The sequence below is a fragment of the Cygnus atratus genome, chromosome 19, assembly GCF_013377495.2.
Source record: "Cygnus atratus isolate AKBS03 ecotype Queensland, Australia chromosome 19, CAtr_DNAZoo_HiC_assembly, whole genome shotgun sequence".
Lineage (NCBI taxonomy): Eukaryota > Metazoa > Chordata > Aves > Anseriformes > Anatidae > Cygnus > Cygnus atratus.
In genome coordinates this window covers 9,351,369-9,378,529 of record NC_066380.1, presented here as the reverse complement: position 1 = coordinate 9,378,529, position 27,161 = coordinate 9,351,369, and the positions used below count along the sequence as shown (strand labels likewise).

Sequence of the window (27,161 nt, the reverse complement as noted above, 5' to 3'; positions counted from 1 at the left end):
CAGCAGCTGGGCCTCCCTGCCTCCTGCGAGGTATCACGGCCACCGAGGAGACCACCTGGCTTGGCATCAAACAGCCAAATGAACAGAATTGGAATCTCCTTTTTATTATTTCTAAGCTCTCAAAGGACGAGATGGAAAGGCTGCTTTGGGAGGCACGAAAACCCCCAGCAGACAGACAGAAACTCACCGGGGGTTCAGCCTAAGACAGACAGAAGGACCGCAGAAGCACCATGCTACGGAGGACGGCTGCACACAAGTCAGCCCAGCTGCGGAGGTTTTTGTCAGGCTCCCCTGTTCATGCTAACAGCCGGGCAAACACAGAGAGACGAGGCAGGGCAAGCGGTCTGATGGCAAGAAGCAGAGCAGCTCGTGCAAGGCTGGCTGTAACTCATTAAGCCCAATCCTCAATCAGCAGTCAGTCATAAGGCTTCACACCCACACCTCTCCCCTTCCCAGAGTCTTTCAGGACATGAAAACCCACTGCAAAGCAACATAAATAAGGGGCTGGGGTAGAAAGGGGAGTGCGAGTTTAACACAAACCCCCAAGAAAAGGGTAAACACCTCCCTGTGTAGTGCTTTGATGGTCTAAAGCCACAGGCACCTGGACAAACCATTACAGCTTTATTAACACAAACTTTCAGCACGACTGCGTCGACATCATGTGTGTACTGCGGTAAGGCTGCTGAAAGCCAAGCGAGTTCTAAAAATATGACAGGTAATACAAACTTCTCCCCTTACACCATAATTCAAATTACGGTGATCTTTTTCTAAAGTGCACTCCTGAACGCCGGAATGATAGAGCTCTAATTGTAATGGAGTCGTTTAATTTTGGTTTGAATTAAACAGCACAAAGCAGCCAAGACATAAAACTCCACTACCAACATAAAGGTTAAGAAGCTGGTCATTAAGTGAATTGATTTGGAGTGCTTAGGTAATCTTGTCATTTAAGTTTAAAAAAAAAAAAAAAGGAATTATAAATGTAATTTTCACTAAAAATATCTACAAGCCCCATTGCACTGGTCACAGGCCACTGGTCACTGGCCACTGGTCACTTTCCAGCCAGAGCAGCGCACAGCTCATTACTTCTGATTTCCTTGCCCAGCATCGTGGCAGTTTTCATTCAGTGCCACAGTTCCAATTTCGGTTTACGCTTGAAAAATATAAAGCAGGAGATGAGAAACTGCTCTCACCCCTCAGGACAGTGCCTTTCTCCTGGAGAGGAGCACTGGACAAGGCTGGGGCACTCCTGCATTGCACATGTGCACAAGAGGAGGCAACTGAGCATCGCAATTTGTGAGATGAATGCTCCGATCGCCCTGTGAGCGCACTTACCAGATTTCATGAGCAAGATGGTACTTCGGGGGTACTCACTGCTCCGCCTCACTGCCGGGCATCCCCAAGCACCCCAGCGGGCAGAAAGCTGATTTCTGGCTCCGTAACTCTGGCTGGGGGAGGACAACGTGCCCGGAGCAGCCCAGGGCAGCAGCGGGAGGGCTGGAGGGCAGAAGGAGCCTTCCTGGTCTCTGCAGCCATCTCACGCCCTGCGGAACAGCTTTGACAACTTCTCCCACAACACCACGTTCTGCATACTCTGAATAACAAGGCTGCCACAGGCGGACAGCTCCTTGCCGCAGGACAGTCAAGATGGAAATGCAGCAGAGGAACGGGCTCCTTTTCAGGCAGAGCCAGACCTTCGCTGCCCACAGAGCCAGGAGCCGTGCTTTCCCCAGGCAGCTCCTGATGGACGAGGCGTTCACCACATTTGGTCCAGGGCAGGCAGACAGCATTCGGGAGACCCAGCTATGCAGCTGAGGCTTTGCATTAGGAAAGCCTCCGCTCACCTTTTTTCACCCTCTGAATCTGATCCCAGGACCAAACCCAGCCCAGTTTCACCAACACTTTCCTTTCCACGGATCCAGTACAGAGCAGACCAACAGGCACCAGCAAGGACACCAGAGCACCAGGGCAAAGTTTGCTCTGGTCTCACAGACCAGAAGACAGCCAGGGGACTCTGTGAAGCTGCTAACACCGATATCGAGGCTGAGCTGAGGTCCTGGTGTCCAGGGAAAGCAAACCACACAGGTTCTGCCCCCCTGTACACCACCACCTCCCTCTAAAGAGGCAGACGCCCTGCTCCGCATCCAAACGCGGGCATTTGTACCTCAACCCCAAGGAAGCCCTCCAAGGACAGCCTTTTAGCATCTCTGGTAGCAGTCTCCTCTTCATCCCCCCCCTCCACAAGAGGCAGCAAGGACAAATTAGCATTTGCTTCATTCTAAAGCCTCCCAAGAACTATTACAGCAGTACTGTAAATCACGCTGCGGCTCTTCCCACCACCATGAGCGGTCAGAGCACCCTCGTGGGATGCGGCAGGAGCCCTACAAGATGCCAGCACAGCCGGGTGAGTGACAAGACTGTAGCTTAAAGAAGTTCAACTCACGAGCAGACAATTTCTAAGCTTCTCTTTATATCAAAAACCACACTGGCAAAATATAGCTCTTGTCACAGAGCAGCACCTTGGCAAATTGCATCCTACAGGAATTACTTCTGTGCAGGAAGCACTTATTTCACACAATGCTAATAGAGCCTAATTCAGAGTCTAAAAGGGAGTACATTGTATTAGAGAACAAACTGAAAGTTATTACATGAATTACCCAGCACCGTGGGTTGAGTTGGAGGTGAAGTCATTTAACAGAGGAGAATTCCTGACACCTGGCTTCTACCCATCCCATCCCTGCACACAAAGTACGTGGCTTTTGCAACCTTAAGAGGACAAACTTCCAGAAACTTACACCCTATCACTAGAACAAAAAAGCAGTGAAAGAGAGAATTCCCGCAAACCTCTCCTCCAGCCCCAGGACTGCCCAGGACTCGCTGCCAGGCTGGAAGCCGTGCCCTTGCCCGGGGTACGGACTTAAAGCCCGTGTGGGGAGCAGGCAGGCTGGCTGCGTAAGGCACGGCTCAGAGCCGCACAAGATTAACGCACAGCTGGAGAAAGACGCCACGCGAAGTGGGCTGCGAACAGCAGTGCCTTAGCTCATTACAGAGGAATTAAAGCCCAAGCAGCCACAGAGCAGCCCCGTCGCCCATCCACCTGCTCTCCGCACGCTGCCCGCAGACCCCAGCCCTAAGGGTCGGCTCCCCAGCTCCGCAGGTTTCCTGTGCCACGGGAACGCCGCGAGCCGAGCCCCGCAGCCCAGCCACCAGATCGCGGCTACGGCATCAGGGAAGGGCTCGGGTCACTTACAGATGGATCAAACCCCACAACAGCGCCGGGTCAGCCCCCCGGCTGCCTGCCCCCCACCTACCTGCACACAGGGGCTTTTGCCTGAGGCACCCTGGCTGTGCAAAGAGACGGAAGAGAGCCGGGGGCACCTCGGCTGCGTACCTGCGCCCCAGGACCTGCACTACAGGGCCACTTCTGGCTTCGGCACTTCCATCCCCTGATCTTGATGGGGGAGATGAGTTCCTCGGTTTCCCCGTGCCTCAGTTTCCCCACCTCTGGGAGCAGGCGGCACAGTTTGCTGGCAGATTACACACCTCAAAGCTGAACTCTTGTGCCCAGGACCAGCACCCCAGGACCAGTTCTGGCTCTGGCACTCGCCCCTGCTCCTGAGGGGGGGAGATGAGCTCCTTGGTTTCCCCGTGCCTCAGTTTCCCCACTTTTGGGAGCGGGCAGCACGGTTTAGGGGCAGATTACACACCTTAAAGCCCCGCTCCTGTGGAAACGAGCAGCACCACAAGCCACAGGAGATGAGGGGGGGTCCCCGAGGGGACCAAGAGGACCACCCCGCGCCGCCACCTCCCCCTCCGGCCACGGGGCAGAGCCCGAAGGCGGCGTTACCTTGACGGCCTCGGCGTGGGTCGCCCTGTCGAGGGGCTTGCCGTTGACCCCCAGGATCTGGTCGCCGACCCGCAGCCCCTCCCGCTCGGCCAGCGAGCCGGGCTCCACCAGGGACACGAAGATGCCGACGCCGTGCTCGGCGCCGCCGCGGATGCTGAAGCCCAGCCCCTGGTGGGCTTTGCTCCGCCGCAGGCTGACCTGGCGGAGCTCCCCGGGGGGCTCTGCGGCGGGGGGCGGCGGGGGGGGCGGCAGGTAGGGCCCCTCGGCCGTGTACTGGTCGAAGAGCAGCTGGTCGGAGCGCGGCAGGACGAGGCGCAGCAGCGGCAGGAGCTGCCGGCGGCGGGGCCCGTCGAGGAGGGCTCGCAGGGAGCGCACCAGGTCGCAGACGTTGCGGCGGCCGTGGTAGGCGTTGAGGCACAGCACGAAGCGCTCCCGCTCCGCCTCGCTCAGCAGCGCCGTCAGCGCCTGGTGCAGCCGCCGCACGTTGGACGACAGCGGCCGGGGGGCAGCCGGAGCCGGCCCCGCCGAGCCCGACGACGACGACGAGGAGCGCAGCGACGCCGAGTCCGGCTCCGAGCTCATGGCGCCGCCGCGGGCGCCGCCGGGATTCGAACCCGCGGCCCCCGGGGCTCCGAGCCCGGCCCGCAGCCGGCCCCGCGCCGCTCCACCTGGCCGCCCGCTCCCCCAGGAAGTGACGTGCCCGCGCGTTGCTAGGAGACGGCTTATACAGAGCCGGGCCGCGCCCCCCCCCCCCCGCCTAGGCCCCGCCCCCACCGAGCGGCAATTAGCGAGGCGCTAATTAACGCCCCCCCCCCCCCCAGCACACACCGCCATCACCAGCCCGAACCGGGGGGGGGCGCGGGGCGGCTGCAGAGGGGTTATGGCACTCTGGGACCGGGCTGAGGCCTGCGCACAGCTCATCACACGGATGGGCCGCGCAGCCAGCCCCTGCCTGAGGGAGGATGGAGGGAGGCCAAAGGGGAGGCCCGGGGGGGGCAGGGAGCCTGGAGGGGAGTCCCGCCGCCTTCCCCAGCCCGCTCCCCTCCGTCCCTCCCAGGGCTGGAGCATGTCGAGCAGATCAGCTTGCAGCCCCACAGGGCCGGCCGGCCTCCAGCCTGCCGTGACCCCGTTATCTGACCCGCCCGGCGGTTTTTTCCATTGCCCGGCACGCCAGGTGGAATGGCGGCCGGTTGTAGATAATAGCGGGAATTCACCTGTTTGGCTGTGATTCGGTGGGGAGCTTCAGGTGTTGTGGTTTAGGCACACGTCAGTGGGATTTAGGCAAGTGCTCCACGGAACGGGGGTGGACTGGCTTTTCGGCTGGTACTGGAGCAATTCATGAAGCCAGGCTTCAAGTCAAACCCAAACTCACCACACCTAAACACCCTTCTGCTAGCTCGGGTAAACCCGACCAAGACATAATTCAGCTCATGGACAGCATTTAGCAAGTAGCAGCCAGGTAAGCCCCACAGCACTGTTCCATGAGGGATCCCCAGATGCAGCCACAGTGATCGAGAAGCCAGCAGGGCCACGGGCAGCCAGATTGCAGATCACAGCACAGACCTGCAGGATTTAGGGGAGCACAGGACTTTGCCTCACACCTAGCCACCCACTCCTCTACTTCCACATCAGCCAGTTTGGGCTGTTAGCTTTCAGGGAGAACTGGCTTTATGTGTGTCTAGAAAGCCTAGCAAGGAACTTATCTCCTTGCCACCCAGCTATGCTGGGACAGAACACGAAAGCCAGCAGAGCTGCAGGTTCCCCAGCACCAGGAGCGCCAGAACCATCACCTGGCTACAGCTGAGCTTTGCCTTTTGCAGTTACTCGCTGCCAGACAGCAGAACGCCCAGAGGGTGGAAACCTGGCACATTCTTCCCATCGAATACCCTTCAGATCCAAAAGTGATCCTTCAAGATTAGAAGTCAGTGCAGAAATCCAAAGACTGCTTTTCCAGTTGCTAGATAAGTTATATCTTACTACCTGAGATCTTAGCTTCTTTCACATCTCTGAAGCAAAAACATTTCTCATCTCATCCATATGAAATCTTTCTATCTTTGCTGAAGTGCCTTCTATCTGCTGCAGTCAAGGAGGATTAAACCTAATTTATCAGACGCATCTTGATAGCGATAGAATTCATTTTGTTCATGGATATGATCGAAAAGCTGTAACAGCTGCATTACAAGTAGTTTTATGTATTAAAGCTTTGTTGGAGCTTTCAATGCCTCCTATAAAACAAGACCAAACAAAGCAGATTGGTAATTGAAATTCGGGTTCTAACTGTGGGTGATAAATAAGCAGATGGAACAGTCAACATTGCTGGGAAAAAAAGGGGCAATATATGACAAAGTGAGTAAAAACAAAAATACGCCCACATCAGCCAACCAAAATGCGAAGGGCAAACAAGAGATTTCATGTCTTCACATTGCATGTAAACAATTTTAATTTTAGTAAACCCCTTGAAGACTCTGCTATTTAAAGTGCTGTGACTCTCACTAGCACAGTATCTGAGCATCTCCAAATTTTTTATTTATTTTTTTAATCCTACAAGAAGCTACCGAGGACACTGACATGAGCCGACGCAGAAAGAGCAGCCCTGCAGCGCTCTAGCCCCAGTCTGGAGCAGCCCATCCAGGTCTTCCCTGGCAGCGTCAGAACCACAGCCACCGCTGGGATTCAATGACCCAACGCTCCCCAGTGGTGGAATTTGGCCCTGATCTTTTGACTGCTACTGTTGAAGCTGTCACAGAGGCAGTTTCCCAACTGCAGACAAGCTGAACCCAATGCTATCCCCCAGAAGCACACGCAAAGTCAACAGGAGGAGCTGTGCTTGGGAAGAATTCTGTTTTCTTGCTGCTGTGAGGGTTCTGCTGGGGGAGGCTGCTCGTCCCTGGGATGCCCCATTCAGCTGCTGGTAGACATAGGACATCTCCGAGGCACCCCTTTGGAGCAGGGCTGGATGCGACACCTCGACACCTCTTCTAGTTCTGCTTACAGCTGCTCCCAAAACACCTGCAACATTTTATTGCCAGATGTTCTTCAGATTGAGGTTGTTCACACACTGTGCGAGTCAGGTCTTCACCTTGTGCCGTCCAACCAGGGGCCCCCACTGCTTTTCCTTGGGAAAGGGATTGAGATCTTCTCAAAGACCCTCAGCTTTGAAGCGAGGCTGATTAATTTCTAGAGGCTTTATCCTCTCCACTGCTTTAAGCACTTAAGCTGTACAGTTGAGGGCAGCACACAGCTTTGGACCAGAGAGGAAAAGGGGCTCATCCTGCCCTTAGGCACAGGAGCGTTCCCACACCCGGGCAAAACCTCTCAGAGCTCTCAGCAGGAGTAGAGCTGCTGAGCAAGGGCCCCACAGCTGCAGGGAACAGCGGCTCGCAGTGCCCTGGCAGGGCTGCTCAGCAAAACGGGCCAGCTTCTCACCACCATAAATCAGAACAGTCCTTTTGGAAAGAAAAGAGCTCTGCCAGCCGGATATTCGGCAGCAGGTGCTCAGGATGGAAAGTTAATGCCATTTACAAACAGCATTATTCTGCAAACACTCAGGGAAGTCGTCCTTTGGAGCTGAGATCTGTGAGGGCTGGAAAAGTCCACGTTCAGTCCTGACTCAGCTGGAGCTTCGGTAGCCAGAGGGGCTTGTGCAGACACCAGGAAGGAAACCACAGCACCTGCACGTTCCCCTCAGCTCCGTTACAGTCACTGCATGCAGCACAGCTCAACTCAAACAGCATTTCAGATCCACCACCTAGCTTGTGCAGCAGGGTACCTCAGGGCTAGCGAGAGCTGAAAAGGTGTTGTTTTCTTTTTTAAATCATCCCCACAGCACAAAACAATCCAACGCATTTGCTAAGTGCCAGATGAATAAATTGCCTAACCTTTCCACTTTAATCCATTGTAATCACTTTCCAGCACACTCTGAAAAGTGAGCTCCGCGGTTCCAGAGCAGCTGTGCTCCTAATTAAAAGGCAGTGTAGCAAGAAGATGGGGAAACTTATTTCTGGTTGGAAATCCCTTGCTGCAGAGCTGGAGGATTGGGCTGAACTGTGAGAAGGGCCTGGAGGAAGCAGAGGCTCCCTGTGCTGCTTGGGAGCGGTAGGAGACGGCGGCACTCGGGGCTGCCTCTTGGTTAAATCCCCGTTCAGCAGATTGGCTCCCAATCCTCTGTCCCTGGGCGGCTGGACTGGTCTGCACGGCTTGAACATGTGCTTTCCTCAGCACGGATGAGAATCAGCTGAGTGCCGCAGTTCAGCGGGCAACAGAAACAGCCAACGCAGAGGAAAAAGCATCATCGGGGGTTTTTAACAGGTCCCTGGCACTGCGGGTTCCAGCAGCATCTCACCGTTCGTTTTGCTTTGCAGGAAGGCTGAGCGCAGCACAATCCAGGCAGAAGTTCCTCACCACAGCGGGTGCTACGTGAACAGCAGAGACGCGTGCTCCGTCGCTTCAGCTCCAGGTGTAACAGGCAGAAGTCACATTTAAAGCAAAGCTCGAGGAGCGGTGAGAAATCATCATTTCAAGGGGGATTTTCTGAGCCCCGAGTTACGAGCACAAGTGTAATCCACTCACAACAGGACCGTTTCCAAGTTATCGGTGCTGCCGTGCTTAATCAGATGAGGTTCAATTTGACGTGCTCCAGCCAACGGCAGATGCTAAGAGCAAGGTTCAGGCAGGCAGAGGGGCAGGAAACTCAGACGCTTGTTAAACCCTTCTGTAGCTGCATACCTAGAAATGCTCACATTGCTCAGTGCCACACTGAGACTGCTATGAGCAAATCCAGCCCAAAACAAATTTGGTTGGCTGGGAATCTCATTGTTCCCCATTACGCAGCAGATCAGAGGCAAGTATTTTTGCTCCAGACCACCAAGACACTGTTTCCACAGGATGATTTTTAGATGCTGCCTACATTAAAGAGTTAACCAAAGAGCAATAGCTTCACCTATATTACCAGACATGCTTTTGTTTCAATGCTGTTGGAATGCTTTCACACCCATTAAATCCCATTTCACACCCCTCTCAATCCCGTTGCATGTGAGCTGTGGCACTTAACAGCAGTCGCTGTGGCTGGAGGGCACCAAACGCACTTGGGGGGAGCGCAGCCCCTTCCCGAGGGGGTCCCTAAATGCACCTGACGGTTTCAGAGCTGGCCTGAGCACCGCAGAGCTCGTTGGTATGAGCTCAGCCTCCCAGCAGATGGGAATTTCAGGGGGCTTCACTCACACTGAGAATTAACGAACCCACACAGAGCTAATCTAATTTGAATAAATTTATCTAATTTGAAGAAATTTATCCCAGTCTGCTGCTTGTGAAAGCCTGTCAGTCTCCTGGGCCCACCTTGCACTCCTCGGGCCCACCTCCCCACCACCTTTGCTACGGTGCTGGAAGTCCCAGCGGGCTGCACTGCTGCACTCCGTCCCTTGCAGCTTTGCTCCGGGAGCACCGCTCAGCCCAGCAAGCCGGGGAGCTCGGCTCCAAGGGCCGGTCACACAGATGTGGGGGAGCAAATGTGCCAGGGAGGAAGGGAGCGATTCCCCACAGCTGCTCACTAGGAGCAAACGCAGCAAGTCACGGTGGAGCAATGCTCTCCCGACTGCTGTGACCACCCTGAAACAACACCAGAGCGTCAGGCCGTTCTCTCTTCCTGGGGAATTTCCCCCACACCAGAGATTTTGCACCCCTGAGGGTTTTGCTTCCCACTCAGCCGTTGTCACAGAGCTATGGGGCTGAGATGGTTGCCTTGGGAGCTTGGAGGTGAGCAAACCCTGAGAGGATTTGTCACATCCTGGTGAGGATGGGCAGCACGGTGATTCTTCCTCTTAGTAATAGGGTCACAGTCCTCATCAGAAGCACCTGTGCTTCCTTCTGCAGCCTACAGAACCACCTCTGGCTGGCTGGAGCGGGATGCTCTGTTATTACAACACTGCAAGAAGACAATGAAAAGAACAGAAAAGGTTAATGAGGTACTAATCACTATTGATTAGTAGTATATAAGGCAATAAATACCTACTGCCGCTGATTAAATGCAGCAGGGCAAAGGCATTTCAATCACATCAGTCATTTTATTTTCTTTTACAAAATTAATCCCGCGCCATCAGGGGCAATGCTGAGAGGTGCCAGAGGACCGTGGCTGACTGAGCAGCTCCCAGCACCCACCACAGCTCAGCACCAAACCTCACCAAAAAGGCCGTGGAGGGGAACGAGGAGCATAGAGGGATATGAAAAAAAGCCAGGGCAAGCCTGAAGCCTGGCTCCTGTCCCTGCAGGCTTTTATTTGCCTCCAGCCTGGTGGTGCCACCAGCGATTAAACAGCACGGTCCCCGTCTCCAGTGCAGGGAACAGGCATGGGCACCTCGGCAGAGCGCAGCCCTCGCTGTGCCTTGGCGTACAGCACCACGGCCAGCTGCAGTGGCTGGAGCACAGGCACCCAGCTCCAGCAGGGCTCCCCACCACGAAGGAGCTTGCCAGAGCTCACAGACCGCGCTGCAAAAGACTTCAGAGAGAGTAACTCATCCTGAGTTTGCCTTTGCTCAGCACAGCCACGTTTGGCCACACACCCCGTCGTTTCTAATCGTCCCCTTATCTGAAATCTCTGCATCCTTCCCTCCACCATATTTGCTCCCACAACAGCCCCTGCGGAGATGCCTGCGCTGTCTCGGTGAGGAACGAGCACCCACATTTCTTCAGAAAGGTCAAACAGCTGACAAGCTGACTTCTGGGACTCAGCTGAGCATCCTCCCTCCACTAAATGGTCAGGCTTTGTGAAGGTTTTCCCCCAAACCCATTTTCTTATAGAAATTATGCATTTGGGGCAAGCAAATATTGTTTTTGGAGGGGAAAAAAATAGCTGTTCAGGATGCTGAAAGTTCTCCTAAAGTGAGAAACAGCGAATAGAGCATAAAAAAGCCTCTAAGCTGTCATCACATTTCTGAAACTCTCCAGAACAGAAGTGGTTGCTCAGATCTCTCTAGGAGCCAAGATGAGAGAAGCCCGCACAGCCAGGCGAAGGCGCTGCCCGGCAGCCCCGAGGCACAACGGAGGCAGCGCTGGGCTGGGCAAATGTGCAGGGCGCTCACGGGGCACTTCTGCCTGCGCTGGACAGGCGAGTGGCTCGGCTGCTGGCAGAGGACGAGGCTAATTACGGCTGTGATCCCCTGACTCACACACAGTAAAGCCCGCGGATACATCTCTAATGCTCCCAAATCGTACTCATTAGCAGAGGCAGCAGAGACGAGACGAGCACGTTATGCCATCATTTAAATCCCGCCGCATCTCCCCAGTGACCGATTACATTTTGGAGTATTTGTTCTCTTCCCCCGTGGAGGATCGTCCGTCCCTGCAGGCTCTGAACCCAAGCTCGCTCCAAGCAAAGCCCCACACAGGCAGCGATGCGCAGACCCCAGCCCTCACGTTCCCCTGAGCAGTTTCACTGGTACAAACTTTCATCCTTACAGATTTTCAGCATGACTTTATATTTCAGACGAGAATTAAATTAAGTATTTCCTAGTCACCTGTGCAGGAGGATGGACAACTGCACCGCTGGACGTGCAGGCGTGTGCACAGGTCTGCGTCCCCGTGCCTGAACTCCAGTTAAACGCCACCCGGCACGAAACCTTTGCAGGCACAAGAAGCCGAATTTGTTTGTAAGCCAACTAGCAGGAGTGAAAAGAATAAGTATTTATTTATCATCCTTCACTAACCGCTACCAGCTGTATTTACACCAACCCTCCTGGGCCCTGGAGGGTGGTTTCAGCCTTCTGCCCCCTGTGCTTGTTACCTGGTGCAGGGTGGTCCATGGGGCTGTAAATCCCCAGGAACCCAGTGGCAGGGGTGAAGAGGGATGTGAAATAAGCCTCTATACTTTGAAAGCCTGGGACATAGTGCACTACAGAACTCCTCCTAGGAGCCAGCTATTTCCACAGCTGTTTTGCAGAAGCTACAGAGGAAGGAGATCTGGCCAAATGCCCTCCCAGGAGGGCAAGGGACAGCCCGGAGCACCCTTGGCAGCCACCAGCCCTGCAGCACAGCATCCAGTCTGCTCCTACTTTGTGTCCCCAGCTGGGCTGCAGAAGACTTGGTGATGCATGCCTGAGACCCCAGGGTTTTTGCTTTCCTCCTGTTAGCACTGCAGGCAGCCCCAGCAGGCGTTCAGTGAGGTTTTTACTGCAGGATCTCCCAGCGGAAGGTCTGAATCTCTTTAGTTACAGCAGTTGTGGATTTTACATCTCGCATATCAAAGCAAGAAAAGGCAGAAATAACAGAAACCTGGATGGAGCCACATCTGCACTAAGCAATTGGGCTTACACTAGAAGTCCTTTTAGATGCAAAGAGTAGAAAGGCACCGGGATTATTACACCAAATGATGTTATTCTTTTTCGAGGAGCTGGCTTCGTGGCCCTCGCTGAGCTCCCGGCAGCAGTAATGCATGAAGTGCAGGAAGCCCGGCAGCCAGCACGCTGCTCTGAATGCTAAACACCCTTTGCATAACCCAGCCTGAGCCTCCTTCGAGATGCTGGAGCTCCTGGTGTGCTCGGCCCAAGCTGCTTTACAACAGACTTTCAAAGGCTAAAGCATACCCAGTCTCTCTCTCCAGCAGCTTTCCAGCCAGCCTCCATCCACCTGGAAATCCACCTTGCTCGGGGGAAGGCAAGGGAATGGGAGGGCTCCATCCGTCACCACATGAACCTGGTGAACAACCTAGCAAGCACTGCTCCTGCTGTTCCTCACCTCCCAGGTATCTCTCCAACACTCGAGATAAGCAGGGCAGGCTCTGCAGGCTGCCGCGTGGTATGAAAAAAGTCAATTGGCAATAAATCTGCACCAAACAGAGAGTAAAGTCTTCCCAGAGCAACACGCTGAGGGTGCAGCAGCAGGTACGGGATGACAGCACAGCCAGAACTGGTGCTTCAGTCTAGCAGTCTGGTGTCTTTAGCCTCCAAACCTGCATCCATTGACTCCGAATTTTAAGCATATGCTCCACTACAAAGTAGTTTAAGATGCATCCAGGCAGCACATGCTGCCATCCGGGACGGGGAGGAAAAAAGGCTCAGCCTCAGGCTTGCTCCTGGTGCAGCATCCTCTCTGCCTCTCTCACGCCGGAGCAGAACACACTGAAGCTGCTCTCAGCCAGCAGAACGGTCAGTGACTGTTATCTGAATCACCAGCCCCAGCCACTCTGTTCCTGAATACTATTAATGAGATTCCTATCTAAATAAAAGCTGATACAAGCTAGAAAAAACCTACATGGGTGAGGCAATGATCCTTCCACCGACTGGTGGCAGAGCCAGCAGAGCTCAGACCAACACCCTGCTCCTTCGCCTGGGCTCTTTGCATCTCGGTGTCTACCTGGAGAGGGAAAGAGATTTCTGCCTCTGGCAGCTCCGCAGCAGGTCTCGGAGCAAGGTCACCGCTGGGCTGCCCTGCAGACACTCACAGGGAAACAACTCCTTCTCTCCCAAGCACGGGCATTGCTTCAGCAGGAGGCAGCAGCTAGATTACACAAGATAATTTACTGGCTGGCATTAAGACATCTCGTTTAGCCTGGAATAAAGATGTCTTCATTCAGCCTAAGCCATACGAAGACAGACTTTGCAGTAAGTTTTGCACAGCTGCTCACCTGGGCAGCTGGAGGAAGGCTGCCCCCGAGCCAGCATCACCCTCAGCTCCATGTCCTTGCTGGAAATCAGGAGCAACAGCAGGGACTTGGGGAGTAAATGGATTCTTTTCCTGTCTAAATCTTCCTCTCTTTAGTAGAACAGATTTAATTTTCTACCTTTTCTATATGAATTACTTGTTACCTTGTTCCTGGTTGCGGGCTCTTGGCCTACAGCTAACAGAAGACTGAGATGAATTCTGCTGCAGCTCAAGCAGCTGATGCTCAATTTTGACTTAATGCTGTGCTGTAAGAGCCAGGACTGAAGCCATTGAGTTAATAGTATCCTGAACAAGACCAGGAACAGGGAGAAGAGATGTAATGGGATGCAGCGAGGAAGGATATTTTAAGCACGGGTTTATCTGATAAATCCTGTAGTTCTACATCCTGTGCTTCCATTTCCCTGCAGCCCATCAGCAGGCAGATGAAAACAATTTTTACATAGCATAAGCAAAAGAGAAGCAATCAAAACCTTGCTCCCAGTGCAAGATTCAGCTGAACAGGTGCCACTTCTATAACCTTTGGAGACCTTCAGAATAAAGGAATTGCAAAAGATATAAAGATATAATCCTTGTCCAACCCCCTTTTTGCTGTTTGGAAGCATTGGGGATTCAATCAGGCACCAGCACGGGAGGATTTCCCCCCAGGCAAAGAAGCATGAAGGGATCGTGACTTTTAGTAGCAGGACCCAGAGGTCCCTGCACACAGCAGTATTACATTTTTTAAAAACAAAACAAAACACTATCACAAGGCCCAAAACCTTCCTTATGTCTAGCTTGCAATTCCCCATCTCAGCATCTTTTACAAGAGCTCAAGCTGAAGAGCCAGAATTGAGAGGCCGCCAGCACTTCCAGTTTGCTCTTGCTCCCTGTGGCTGCCCAGCTGGAGAGCTCTCACCTAGAGGTGCAGGAGAGCTGCTGACACGTCCCAAGGCTCTGCCCTCCCGAACCTAACTCCTAGCCCTCTTCCACCAGGATTTGCTCTGGGCTGGTGTTTGTGGATCAGGTGCTCCTGGAGGCGGAGGACAGAGGGACTTGCAGCAACCTCACCTGTATAGACTGTGACAGTGCTGCCCAGCTGGCACTAGCTGAGGACCAGACCCTAAACAGTGCAACCCCGAGAGCCTCATGAAACTGATCTCTGCATGTCCATGGCCTCCAAAAAAGGGTGAGAGACCAGAGCGAAGCAGGGGTGCGTCCGTCCTCTTCTGGATTTGCTCTCTGGAGCTCTGTAAGGGAGGTCAGAGACCTTTAGCACATGTGGTACTAAACTTCGAGTGAGGATGTCTGGGCTTCTCCCCACACTTTAAGCCTGCCACGTTTGCAGACTCCGGCCTTTCACCTTCCTCTCCAGGCCCGGCTTCTCGCTGCTCTGCAGCTCAGTCATTTTGTACCTGCGCGCAGCATTAACCCGACCAGAACATTTTGTTCAGTTACACGGTTGCTGCGTTTTAACAGCAACAGAGGAGCACTTCAGACATCATCTAATGAGCCTTTTCTACTTTGCATAAAAACTTGGCAATAAAGCTTCCAGGGATGATAAAGGAGGAGAGCAGCCAACGAACGGGTGGGCAGGGACAGCCGGTGCTTAACGCCCTCCTCTCCTTTGTGCGCAGGGCAGGGGTTACACAGGGAACCCAGCACTGCACCAGGCAGCCCTCAGGACTGAAGTCAGCTCCCCAAGCCCGTGCAGGGTCAGCATTAACAGCTGCTTTCTGCTCTCCTGGTGCACCCACCCGAGTCCCAGCTCACCTCCTTGACTCCGCAGGAGCTCTCTTCCCCAGCACCACGCGTACAGCTGGCCAGTCCAGAGAGGAGACCAGCAAGGCTGGGGGCTCATCAGTACATCTGCACCGGGTGTATTTTTTCCACCGCCTTGAAAAGACACTGAGCCTAAACCAGAGCTCCCTCAGAAAGCCCCAGCTCTTTGCCAGCAAGGCACGAGGCAGCCGCAGCCACCCCGCTCCTTCTGAGCTTTGCCAGGGGCTCCTGCCCTCCTACAGCCAGGGGACCTCCTCCTGCCAATAAATGCTCATCCGGGCCGAAGTCTTCCACCACCCGAGCTCCTCCCTTGTTCTGGGACACCCAGGGGACTGCTGACTCCTGAACTAACCATTATATTTAAAGGAACAGCCAGTGCAGCTGTCTGTGCTAGAAGCAGAAGCTGCCCTGTTACCTTTGTAGGGATTTAGCTCAGAAGGAGCATCCAGAGCTGCAGGGGCATCTTAGGGTGATTTCCACCCACAGTTTGCAAGCCTTTTTATGTGTTTTAGGGTCACAGAAACAGCAAGTGTCCAACACCACCATGCCTTCCCCCCTCCTTATTTATTCTTGTGGTGTCCATAGTCTGGTAGGCATGGGACATCCTCTTCCTTCCCTGGGGGAGGGGGTCTGGATGCTTCCCTGCACTAATCCCAAACAGTGCACCTCCCAACAGCACCAAGTTTACTGAGTTTGGCACAAGTAGGTACTGTTTAGATTAATTTGTCTCAGATCAATCAGGACCGAAGGTGAAGTTGCAGCTTCCATAGTGAGCTCCACAGCGCTCCTGTCACCTGGTGCTTGGTGTAGGCAGCGCTCCTTTTGGGGACAAAATAGAGCATTTAAGCGGTAAATTAGATCCTTGGGATGCATAGAATAATTCAGAGAGAGGCAAGGAGGCTCCTAGAGCTGTTAACCACTGCAATTCTGGATGGCCATTTGTTTCACTGCAGACAGGAGACTTTGCAAGGAGCATCGAAAAAAATGCTAGGGACGGAAACACAAGAAGAAATCTTTCATGTTATCAGAGTTGCCTGTCTCTTGTTCTAACACAGGGGACTGTGTCCTTCTGACCAGCAGAAAGCTGCAGCGGGTTATTCTTGTGAAAACCATCACTGCCACCACCGCTGAACTTGCTTTGGCCTTCCGAGAACCAAATCAATTCCCTGTTTCAGGACAGATGTGTCAGGACTGTAGCCTCCAAAAGGAGGGTTGTCTGTAGTGCTGTACGCTCGGTTACTGACCTCCCACATCACAGATCTCTCTCCAAGCACCAGCCTCCATCACCTCTTCCCCCCGATGGGGAAGGAAGCCCAGCACTGCCGTACGCCGGGTGTTTGCACACAGATAGGAGCTTACCTCTAAGCTGTCACAAGGAAATCCTCAACAGTACAGCCAGCGAAAGAATAGCAAACAGGACCTTTTATTTGATAGATAACATGCCATGTGTTAGAACAAATTTGAGAGAGAAAACACTTGAAGCCCAGATTTAAGTGGAAAATAGCCTAAAAGTCAAAATGGCTAATGGTCTGACAAGGAACATGCAGGACTAATTTAGTACTTCTTTCCTAGGATCCTGGATTTAATAGGCAACAGAAAGACATTAAATCATGTAGGTGCTCCTTGGTAAAGCACCTGTGATGAGGCTGTAGTGGGAAATTTTTAGTGAAGGTGAAGCAGAGACAAGGAGAAAAGCAGGGAGAGGATCTGGTGAAAGGAGGGATGGCGACAGCACCTGACAAGGGGGGGCTGTGCTTGCCAGGAGAGCAGGGATGGAGCTCCTCTAAGGGCTGATTTTGCTTAATATCTCTTTAATTATCCTGGTGGAAGGGCAGAACTGTGCAGGTGAAGTGTCCTGCCTGGGCTCCAGCTGGCTCTGCTTGCCCTGAGCAGCCCACCTGGGGCTTTCCCCCCCTTGGTTCAGGAGATGTATTTCAGCTCAGCCCAGGAGCCAGGCTGTGTTTTGTGTGGCTTTTTGTGCCCAGGGATGTGTGGAGGTCACTGGCTGTTATCAGCAGAGCTCTTTTGTTGCCTAGGTAGGGTGTCACTGTCCCCCTGCCCTTTGCTCTGTGCCCTTGCAGAGCCATCCCCTGCTGCAGGTCCCTGGTATTTTCTCCCAGAGCCGCAGCACGAGCCCAGCTTTCTGGGGAGCTGTGATGCTGTGGCCGGTATCTGTGTGATGGGATGTGCCGAGGGAAGATAATATGTAATTACCAATAAATGACGCTGTAACGCAGAAAACTCTGGAGTAACGGTGCTGGTTACTAGGCAAAAGGAGGCAAATTAAGAGCACTTATATGAAGTGTTGCTCCACGAGCTTGTTTCCATCTTAATCCTGGACACGCCGTTACCTTGTGGGAAGCCCATATTTCCAGTGTTTCTGCAGATGGGCTCCTCTTTGAAGCAGAAACACTGGGGTTTTGCCGTGGGGGTGCAATGCTAGCAGCATCCATTAGCTGAAGCTGGTGCCTTTGCCACATGTCTGCAGGCACCGGCGGTCAGGGAGGTGCTGCCTGCCCCCTTGCTTCTAGGGGCAAGGTGTTGCGTGGGGCACGGGGTCCTGCTTTGCTGGCCTCCTGTGCTCACAGAGGAGGTCAGAAGCTGCTGTGACGCCAGGAGCAGCCTGTGGGCTCCACAGTCCAGTTTGTGCCATGGGATGATGACAAAATCCTTCCACAGCAGAGACTGTGCTTGTTCTACTTCACTTAGGTGGCCGTGGTGTCGGATACACCTTCTGAATGACCAGTGCGTGACAAATAACCAGCTGTTTTCCCGTGTGATTACAGCCTTCATAGTCTCAATAAATAAAACGAGCTTGAATAGTCCATTCCTGCGAGTTCTTTAAAATAATATGCTCTATTAGAGGCACCAATCAATAGTGCTTACTCCGGTTTAGCAGCGATTACACGGTCGTTACTGCAGAAAGGCACTGGCGAGGCAGGAGGGGAGACCTCTTTTCTCTTGGTGTATAGCACATGTGCCTGGCTCTATAAATATTAGCTTTTAATTAAAGTGAGTGAAATGCTCTAGAAAATGCCATGTACTTATTTAAACACCAGTCATCATTCACGGGAAATGGATTTAAATGGGGAGGTCTGAGCATTTTGTAATGAACTGTGTAGCTGATCGTGCGGGGTGTTTCACTTAGCTGGATGCAATTTGTTCAGTGCGTCAGCCCAAAATGGGAGGAGGAAGGGCGTGGAGGGATGTCTGTGTATATATACTTTTTGTATGTATTAAATGTTTGGAGTTGATAACAGACATCTTTTTATTAAAAAAAAAAAAAAAAAAAGGAAATTACATAGCAACCGAGCACGGTTGGCGCTAACTGCCCTCCTAACCCAGCAGTTTCCGTACAAAATGAGGAACATCAGGGGGTTAAATTGCCTGCTATTAAACACAGTTCCAGGTGTGGATATCTGCACACCTGTTATCTTGAATCTGATCTTCTGGAGCATTGTAGACAGACAAACCTTTCCTTTTAAACAAAATGCCAGAGCTTAGGTATCATGAACCAGTAAACTTGGGCTTGAACGGAAAAAAACTGATGGTTTTACCCATCACAGCTGTTTTTCAGTATCAGTAGCAGCAGCCAGACCATGTTTCCTAGAGCTATGGACGCCCTGCCTGTGGTAGGAACGAGCAAAACTTTGATCTAATCCTCCTCACCGGGCTGGCTGAAACAGAGCTGGAGCTCGGACTCTATCAGAGTCCTGCCCTGGAGCAGAATGAGACTGCAAAGAGAAATTTCATGTTTTTTTTCCTTTTTATTGCAAATTCACTTTCTTGTATTTCATGTTGGGCAGAACAACAAGCATGGCAAGGAGCCCAGCTGGGGCTGTGCTGCTGGAGCCAGGTAGACTTAATGTGTACTGCTCCACGGGGGCTCCATCAGCAGCAGGTCGTGAAATCAGTGCAGTTTGGATGTAAAGAGAATGTATGGCACTGACACCTCTGGGCTCTGCCAGGGGATCCTGGCTTCCACACCAACCCCAGGCTCACGGAGCCCCTTCTAGCATGCTGCCCGGAGGGCTGCTGGGTTAGGTGTGTGGTCTGAGGAAGGGAGGTTTTGTCAGCCTTTATCTAAGGTCTGCTGTTCTGCAGGGATCTGCAGGGTGAGGACAAACGGGCAGCAGCTGTGTAGGTCAGACTGGCAGATAGTGCCCTGCAGGAGGGGGCAGGAAAGCTGCGTGCTCTGCCTGCACAGCTCCACCTGGAAGAGTGGCACTTCTACCTGTGCTATGTGCTAATGAACGTCTTCTTTCCATACAGCAAGGACCCATAGAAAACTTATCAGAATTAATATACAAAAGTTGCTGCCAAGTACCAGCAGTAAATAACTCTGCCTGTTGAAACTAGCAACGCCCAAAGTCCCCAATCAAGGGTCAGTCCTTATTGAATGCTTCATGCGAAGAACCTGAGAAGAGCTTCTATTTTTGTGTATGCTTGACCTCCACTTGATTGTACGGCTTTGCTACATAAATCAGCCAGAAGCTCCCACTAAAACAGCTGTGGATAACTCAACCATTCATCCTTTAGTGCAAGAATCAGTGCAGTCACACCACGCTAAGACCTCTGTCTCATTATGCTGGCATCTCACCAGGATCGTGGCTGGACCATGAAGGTTACTGACCACGTAAGTAAAGGCTGCAAAGATGGACTTTTTGCCAGGTACAAAGCAGAGGTTTTTCAGACTCTGCTTGAATACAGATGTCACTCAGACAGTGGATTCACATGTGGCAAACTAAGCTGTCCACACCTGAAAATGCTGCAAATACATGGGCAGGTGTACGGCGAGACTAAAAACGATGGATCCATACACCAGGAGTGGCAAACTTATCCCTGGATGAATCAGCTGCACTTCCCTCAGACTTCCTGATGCCTGCCTCTAGACATGCAGGCACGGCTGCCTCCTTTGTAGGGACGTTGCTCCAGGTCTCTTCCTCGGGGTTCACTTCTCTCCATGCATCCATCACCTGAGTCTCCTCCTGTCTGTTTAGTGATGCTGATGCAAGGTACAACTCCGTGGGTGAAGGCAGGTTCACTTGTATAAAGATGCCTCCACTGGCAGAGCGATTCCTTCCTCTGGCAGCAGCTGGAGCAGAATAAATGATCTTAGTTGTATTTGCATTCATGGTAGTAAGAGTGGATGTCAGTTTACACATGGTTAAGTCTGTGCAGCTCTATTGTATGGGCAAGACCTAACGGTTTTAGGCTGTCATCTTTGTGAGGAGGATTTAGGGACTTTATTCTGAGAATCCCAGAAGAGGAATTCTTACTAAGTGGCCTTTAGTGTCATCTGTAAATGCCCAAATGGTTTTAAAAGCCTGGCCTTGCAGTGTTCAAATATTTCAGCACCTGTCTGTGAAGATAAGGTGTGATTATCACAGGCACCTGCTACTACTGAGCCCTTTCCTCTCAGTGGGAAACCCTCTCAAAGCCACTTAAAGCCCCACACATGCAGCCCCTCAGGGTCTGTGCTTAAAAGGGAGGTGGATACAACCCAAATAACAGTGCTGCAGCACTGCCACTCAGGCTGGCTGCTGAACTCCAAGCCTATCATCTTTCTAAGCGCAGACACATTGATTGCAGAACGCAGTGAAAAGATCAATCCAACAGAACACCTGATGTGGGGAAAGAGCAAGCTCACGCACACTGGCAAAACCCAAGTGACGATTTAAAGCCTTAAGTAAGCAAAGAAGTTCTTGCAGGAGCATTGTTCTGCCTTGAGCATTAGGATTGCCATCAAAATCCTGCTGAAATCAATAGGTTGTGTTGATCCATGCTGTTGGAGCTCAGGTGAGGCCAAGGGTGAACGCAGAGCTCCAACACAGCCACGGCAATTCTGCTCGCGGTGCTGAGGGGCCAGCGATGCTCTGACAGACCGTGTCCTCCTCAAAGTAATGGCCTGGGTTCCTAAATCATGCTGTTATCTGTGAGACAGATTTGTAACGTCTCTCTTGGGATCCCATGTCTCGTCACCGGCAGGCTGAGGGAATGGATTGCTCTTCTCCACCTTCGCCATCAGTTCGTGGCAGTGAGCTGAGGCTGCAGGGATCCTGCCCTGCTGGGAAGGGAGTGCAGGGGAGTTTGGGGAAACCAGTCCCGAGTCCGTGGCCTTTGGATTTTGGGTGTCCTAGGAGGAGTGAGGTATTTTGTCCATTTAGCTTGCAGGTTCCTCTGTGGGAGAAGAGTGCTGCGGTGACTGGGTGGCTCTGGGGATGGCAGCAGAGCTAAATTAAGGTGCTGAAAGCTGTTCTGCAGGAAGATGCTACAGGATGGAGTTTTCCTCCCAGAGGGAAGCCTCACCTCTGCGAGCAGGGCTGTCAAGGCTGGAAGAGGGCAACTTCTCCCACCTGCCCTCTCAGTCTTCCCTGGTGCCGACTCCTCCAGCACTGCAGTGTGCAACAGGCTTTGGGATGCCCCATCTGCCTGTCTCCGTTTGGATTCCTCCTGGCCCAGAGACCTCTGCAAGAGTCTGCCGAAGAAGGGGGCAGTGAATGGGGTGCAGGGCAGCCTTCCTGCAGTTCCCAACAGGCCTGAAAGCCCAAGTGGGTCACAGGCTGCCTTTCCTCTGATGCCAAAATTAACACAGGTCAATAGACAGCATGGTACACACTTGCCCTGGCTCAGTCCCTAGATGTCTCAGGGCTCTCCTTGACTTGGATCTAATTTCTGACACGAGCTGTAAATTTGCCTCAAATTAACACGGGGAGTTGTGGCCCTGAATCTGAACTGTTTTGCTAAAGCTGCTTTGTGTGCCTTGCTGACAGCAGCAGTTGGTGCTGCTTGTCCCATCTGTCTACGTGGAGACTCCAGCTCAACACTTAGCCTTGTACCAGGAGTGACACAGCTGCTCCATGCTCCTCACGCACCACAGAGCCTGGGGGCTGCCACCCAGCTGTGGTTTAGCTGATGGAGGGCAACTGGGCAGGGGCTGCAGCCACAGCACCCTCCTGCAGGGCTGCTACAGATGAAGCACGCTCCAGGGCACCCAGGAGATGGCTGGCAGCAGAATAAGCCCTGGCCCAGCCCTGCTGCTGACTCCCTGCACGCAGATGGTGGAAAGGCAGCTGGATTCTTTGGCAATGTCCTGGAGTCTGCATTTGGTGGTTGTGTAGAGAAAACTGCAGGAACCACCCTGGATTGCTTGGGCCTGGGGTATGGGGGTCCCCAGCCCACCACCAAGCAGCTCAGCACATCCTGGGGCTCTGCATTTCTCAGTGCTGGAGGATGCTCTTGCCCATGTCCTTTGTGCCCGGAGCAGCCACGTCTTGTCCTGGCTTCAGGCCCTGCAATGTCAGTCCCAAAGTCTTCCCCAAAAGGACTGTCCTGTAGATTGGGGAGGGAAATTGGGATGAAAGCTGTCGCATTACTTGTGTCCTCACCTTAAAGACCTAAAAGCCAGCAGCCTTCATTTTCTTTGTCTTCTGAATTCCCAAAATAGAGTTTAATCAAGTGCTTTTGGTCTTTTCCTGGGTATTGCTCTGTGCTGAATTTGTTATAGTCTTGTAGACAGACTCATGGCTTTCTGAGGCACAAAACAGCCCAGCAAGGAAAACCCCAGGCCACCTATGTAAGAAGACAATTTATTGTTCTTGATAACCAATTTGTTACCATGGTTCTTTCAGGTTAATCACACTGTTAATGTCCTGAAACCTCCTGAACTGTAATCTCATTACATGGCACCCAGCTCGGCTCCCGTGCCCCTGCCCGTTACACAATTAAGCAGATGATGATTGCAGCCTCTGTAATGCAGCAAACCGAATGGCCCTGGGCTGGCTCCACTGTGACCAGCTGCTGAAGAACCCTTCTTGGCAGCAGAAGGGAGAGCCATGAAGCTGATGGATGAGGTGGTGGGGAAAACACTCTTATTTTTTTTTTTTTCCTGCAGCTCAGAGCTGTCTGGAAAACTGCAATTGAAGTGAGTGTGATGGAGCTGGGTTTCGGTCTGGTGAGGGAAGAGCAAGAGGAGAATGAGGGGGTAACTCAGGTAAGCTAGGTGGATTTAATTCTGCAATGCTGGTAACCGGGAGTCAAACAGGTGTTGAGCACTGCCAGAACAGAGCAATCTTTGGGGCTTGTTTGGCAGGTACGTCAGGAGCATGGGAGGGTTGTGCTGGCTGCAGGCCTGTTTCTGGCCTCTTCCCACAGCCCCGTGTGAGGGATGGGGCCGGTAAGTGTGGGGATACAGAGCCCAGGCTTCCCAAGGTGTTTAACAGCCTAAAAATAGAAGCTAGTTATTAGGATTTTTCCATGAATGCTGTGAACGAACCGGTTCCAGCAGGTAGCTGTGTGTAGGTGCTCGCACAGCTCCGAGGGCAGACCCTTGCTGTCTGACAGCAGTGGTTTGGGGCAGACAAAGCCAAGCTGAAAAGCCCAGGGAGAGGTTAAACAGTAGGGGAAGCAGCACTGAGCAGGAGGTTTCCTCCAGGTGGAACAGGAGCAATACCGTGTTCTTGCAGAAGCTGATGAAGAATTGATAGTTGCCTTCAGCAGTCAGAGCTTTGGTGCTACGTGTTAGAGGAGAAACCACTTACCAACGTGCAACAGGACCTGCCTTGTTTTGCCATCATCACGTCTAAAACCCCGTCCCAGGCAGCGCTGTGTGGATGTGGTTGACTGCCAGCCATGCTCCCTAACACTGGGACACTGATGGCATTGCAATCATCGGGCTTGGGGGTAATTTATTTTTTGTCACCTGGGTCACAGAGGGGCTGTGGCATGGCTCGGGGAGGTGGGGATGTGGCGGTGGGCAGGAGGATCTGAGGGGAGCACTGGGCATATGTGCGGTGGGCGAAGCCTGGGAAGCCCCCGGGCTGCCTCGCTACCCACTGAGGCGAGCCTGCATGGCTTCCCTCGCAGCATCCCAAGGCTGCATGCTTGTCCCAGAGAAAGGTAATGAGAGCTGGCACCAGAAATATGGTTTCTTGAAATGTTTTTTTTTGTTGTTGTTTTTTTTTTTTTAAATCAATTCTTTATATAACAAACATAAGTCCATTCTGCTGGTGTAATTCTGTCACTGCAATTGAGTTATTGCAGGCTTTAAATTGCCCTTGATCGCAGACTACAAATGAAAAATGAAATGTTTTCTTTTATTTTGGGTATTTTGGGCCAAATTCTTGGTGTAGATTGGGTACATTCAAGCAGTATCAACTTGTACAGTTGGAGGTTTGATTTTTCAATTTTAAATTCTACTGCCATGCTGTGCTTGGATTTCTATTACTCAGCTCATAAATGTAAAATATTCCCCGAACTATGAATTCTAGTTAATTATTCATTGGTAGATTTTAAACTATCAACTGACGATCATTTATCCACAACCAACAGTTGCATCATCTCAATGCCACAGTGATTTGTGTTAATGAATTAAACCTCAGAAGAGAGAAACCAGTTCAGTTCCCAGGCATTCAACACAAAACCTTTTTGAAAGAGCAGACAATTGCACAGCAGAACATAAGTCAGGGAATGGAGCATAACGCATCCAACTGAAGGTGCAGGGGAGTTTAGAGAGGGGAAATGTGATTACCTGATTTGGAAAGAAGCCAAACGTAACGGTTAAAATCTCGTTCCTTATGAAATGTGTTGGAATCCATAATGACTTCAGGTTCAAAAAGCATTGTGCATATTTTCTGTGCTTAGAAACTGAAAGAAAAATAAAGACGAATGAAATCTGTTCCCTTTTTTTTCTTCCCGGTTCTAGAAATGTCTGATTTATTGATTGATTCTGAAACCAGTTTAGCATGTCATGAGCCAGTACAGAACAAAAGCAGAAAGGCAACAGGCACCAGTCCAAAATGAAAATCGGTCTTCAAGGCTTGCAAGAAAGAAAACCCAACCTTTTCCTGACACCGAGACAGTATTTCTGAAATACTGAACTTTTCCTGCTGCTACCTATCTCAGTGCACGCACAGGCAGAGCCAGGCTTGGGTGGGTCAGCCCTGGCAGGGCAGCCCTGGGGCAATAGGTCAGAAGGATTTTAGCAACTTGTTTTCCCATGGCAGAGAATGGGGCTAGCCTTTGTCTTCTAAAGATTCTCTTCCTACAGTCTTCCACTGAATGCGGGGTACGTGAAATTTAGGATGAGTTGAGTTTATGGTATTAAGGAATCAGCACCAGGCAAATAATGGGGTGCTAGTACCAGCTGCAGCAGCAGCCTCTTCCTCTGTACTAGCTAGTGACAAGCTCGTGTACAATTAATCTTGGAGGAATAAAAGACAAGTTCAGAAGTACTTGCGCTGCTCAATTATAAATCCTTTGCTGATACGGTTAAAGCTGTAAAAGTATCTCTTTATGCATGCCAATGCTGGTCTGGGAATTGGAAACCCATTTTTCACAGCGAGTGAGAAATTCTTGTTCAAAATTTGAAGCGGAAAATGGATCAAAGAGCTCTGAAATTCACATGTGCTTCATGTGACCAACACCAAGAGGCTTCAGTTAGCTTTTGAACAATCTTAAGCTGAAAATCAGCGCAACCAAAGTAAGAATTGTTTATATACAAGCTATTATTATCTTATTTGTTAAGCATCAAAATGAAGTTGTCAAAAGCTCATCAGATGTTTTTGGTCAACCCAAAGCTGTACTTTAGGTGGGATTTTTGCCTGAAAGCTTTGTGCAATTATAACCAGGATATGTCTGGTGGTAGAAAAGGGAATCGTTATCTTAGGAGCAGCAAGTCCAAAAAGCCCAATCGTCCTGGAGGAAAATAACATCCTGGTGACTGTTGCTTTTCTGCAAGCCCCTGGAGATGAGCTGCAATGCCTTCAAAGCATTCTGCTGTGGAGTAATTTGTGGGTTCAGCTCAAGCGCTTTGATTAGCAGCATATGAACATCTCTGAAGACTGGCAGCAGCTAACAGGGTCGATGAGTTCCTAGATGGAAATGGGAACAATGGCCATTATCTGAGGGCTGCGGGAGTTGGAGGGAGAATTTAATATTTGGAGACTTTTGCACAGGTGGGAGAAGGACAGGGGGCTCCTCTTGGAGCAAGATGAGAAGAATTTCATTTCTGGGCCATTTCTGTTTCAAAACAGCCTGGTTCTGCACCAGCTGACCACCACCAGACCTTGAGGTGGCTTTTTTTGGCTTGGCCAGGTCTGCTGGGTATCCCCATGAGGCTGTCAGTGCCTTGGGGACGTGCCTGCATCCGCACCCAGCAGCTGCTCCTGCTCTGTGGCCACACACTTCGCCCATCCCCGGCTTGCTTCAAAACAGAGATTTGTGGTCAGAGCTCTTCTCCCCATCTTTATCTTCCTTTCGCTGAAGCGAGTGTTAGGCTAGGTTGACAGGCCCACTTAGTTAATCTCCGGGCCCTGCTGAAGGTCACCCTGCTGCACGCTCATCATTCCCATTCCCCTCTGTAAATCAGTATTTGATTCATTGTCTCGTGTCCCCTCCATCACGGGGAACGGGAGCTGTGTACCAGCCACCACCCTGAGGGGATGTGAGTCACTGCCTCGGCTCTGGCACTTCCACCCTGGCAATTTTCGTGATTTATGCTCCAAAAAGTACCAGGGAATCGCGGTCAGGGCTTTGAATCGTCGCTGGGATGTGAGGGCCAAGGGCTGGGTGGGGTAGTACTGGTGCCAGTACATGGGGCCGGCCTTCCAGGTGCTCTCAGCGCAGGTATTTGGGGTGGCCATGAATCCTGTGTATCGGTGGCTCTGTGCTCGGGGGGCAATATTAGAATTGTGAAGTGGTTTGGGTTGGCAGGGACCTTAAAGCCCATCTGTTTCCAGCCCCTGCCATGGGCAGGGACCCTGCCCCCAGCCCAGGCTGCCCCCAGCCCCATCCAGCCTGGCCTTAGGCGCTGCCTGGGATGGGGCACCCACGGCTCTTCTGGGCAGCCAGGGCCAGGGCCTCACCACCCTCTGAGTGAAGAATTTTGTCCTTATATCTAATATAAACC

At 52.0% G+C, this 27,161-nt stretch overlaps 1 protein-coding gene across 1 annotated transcript in view; it reads right to left on the bottom strand.

Annotated features, from left to right (window-relative positions):
- WHRN (whirlin) overlaps positions 1 to 4,426 on the bottom strand; it is a 50,107-nt gene extending 45,681 nt beyond the window's left edge. Inside the window, exon 1 of the mRNA XM_035564638.2 lies at positions 3,845 to 4,426. Coding sequence (XP_035420531.2) covers positions 3,845 to 4,426 — 582 coding nt within the window. The remainder of the gene's footprint in view (positions 1 to 3,844) is intronic.
- Positions 4,427 to 27,161: the final 22,735 nt, after the last annotated feature.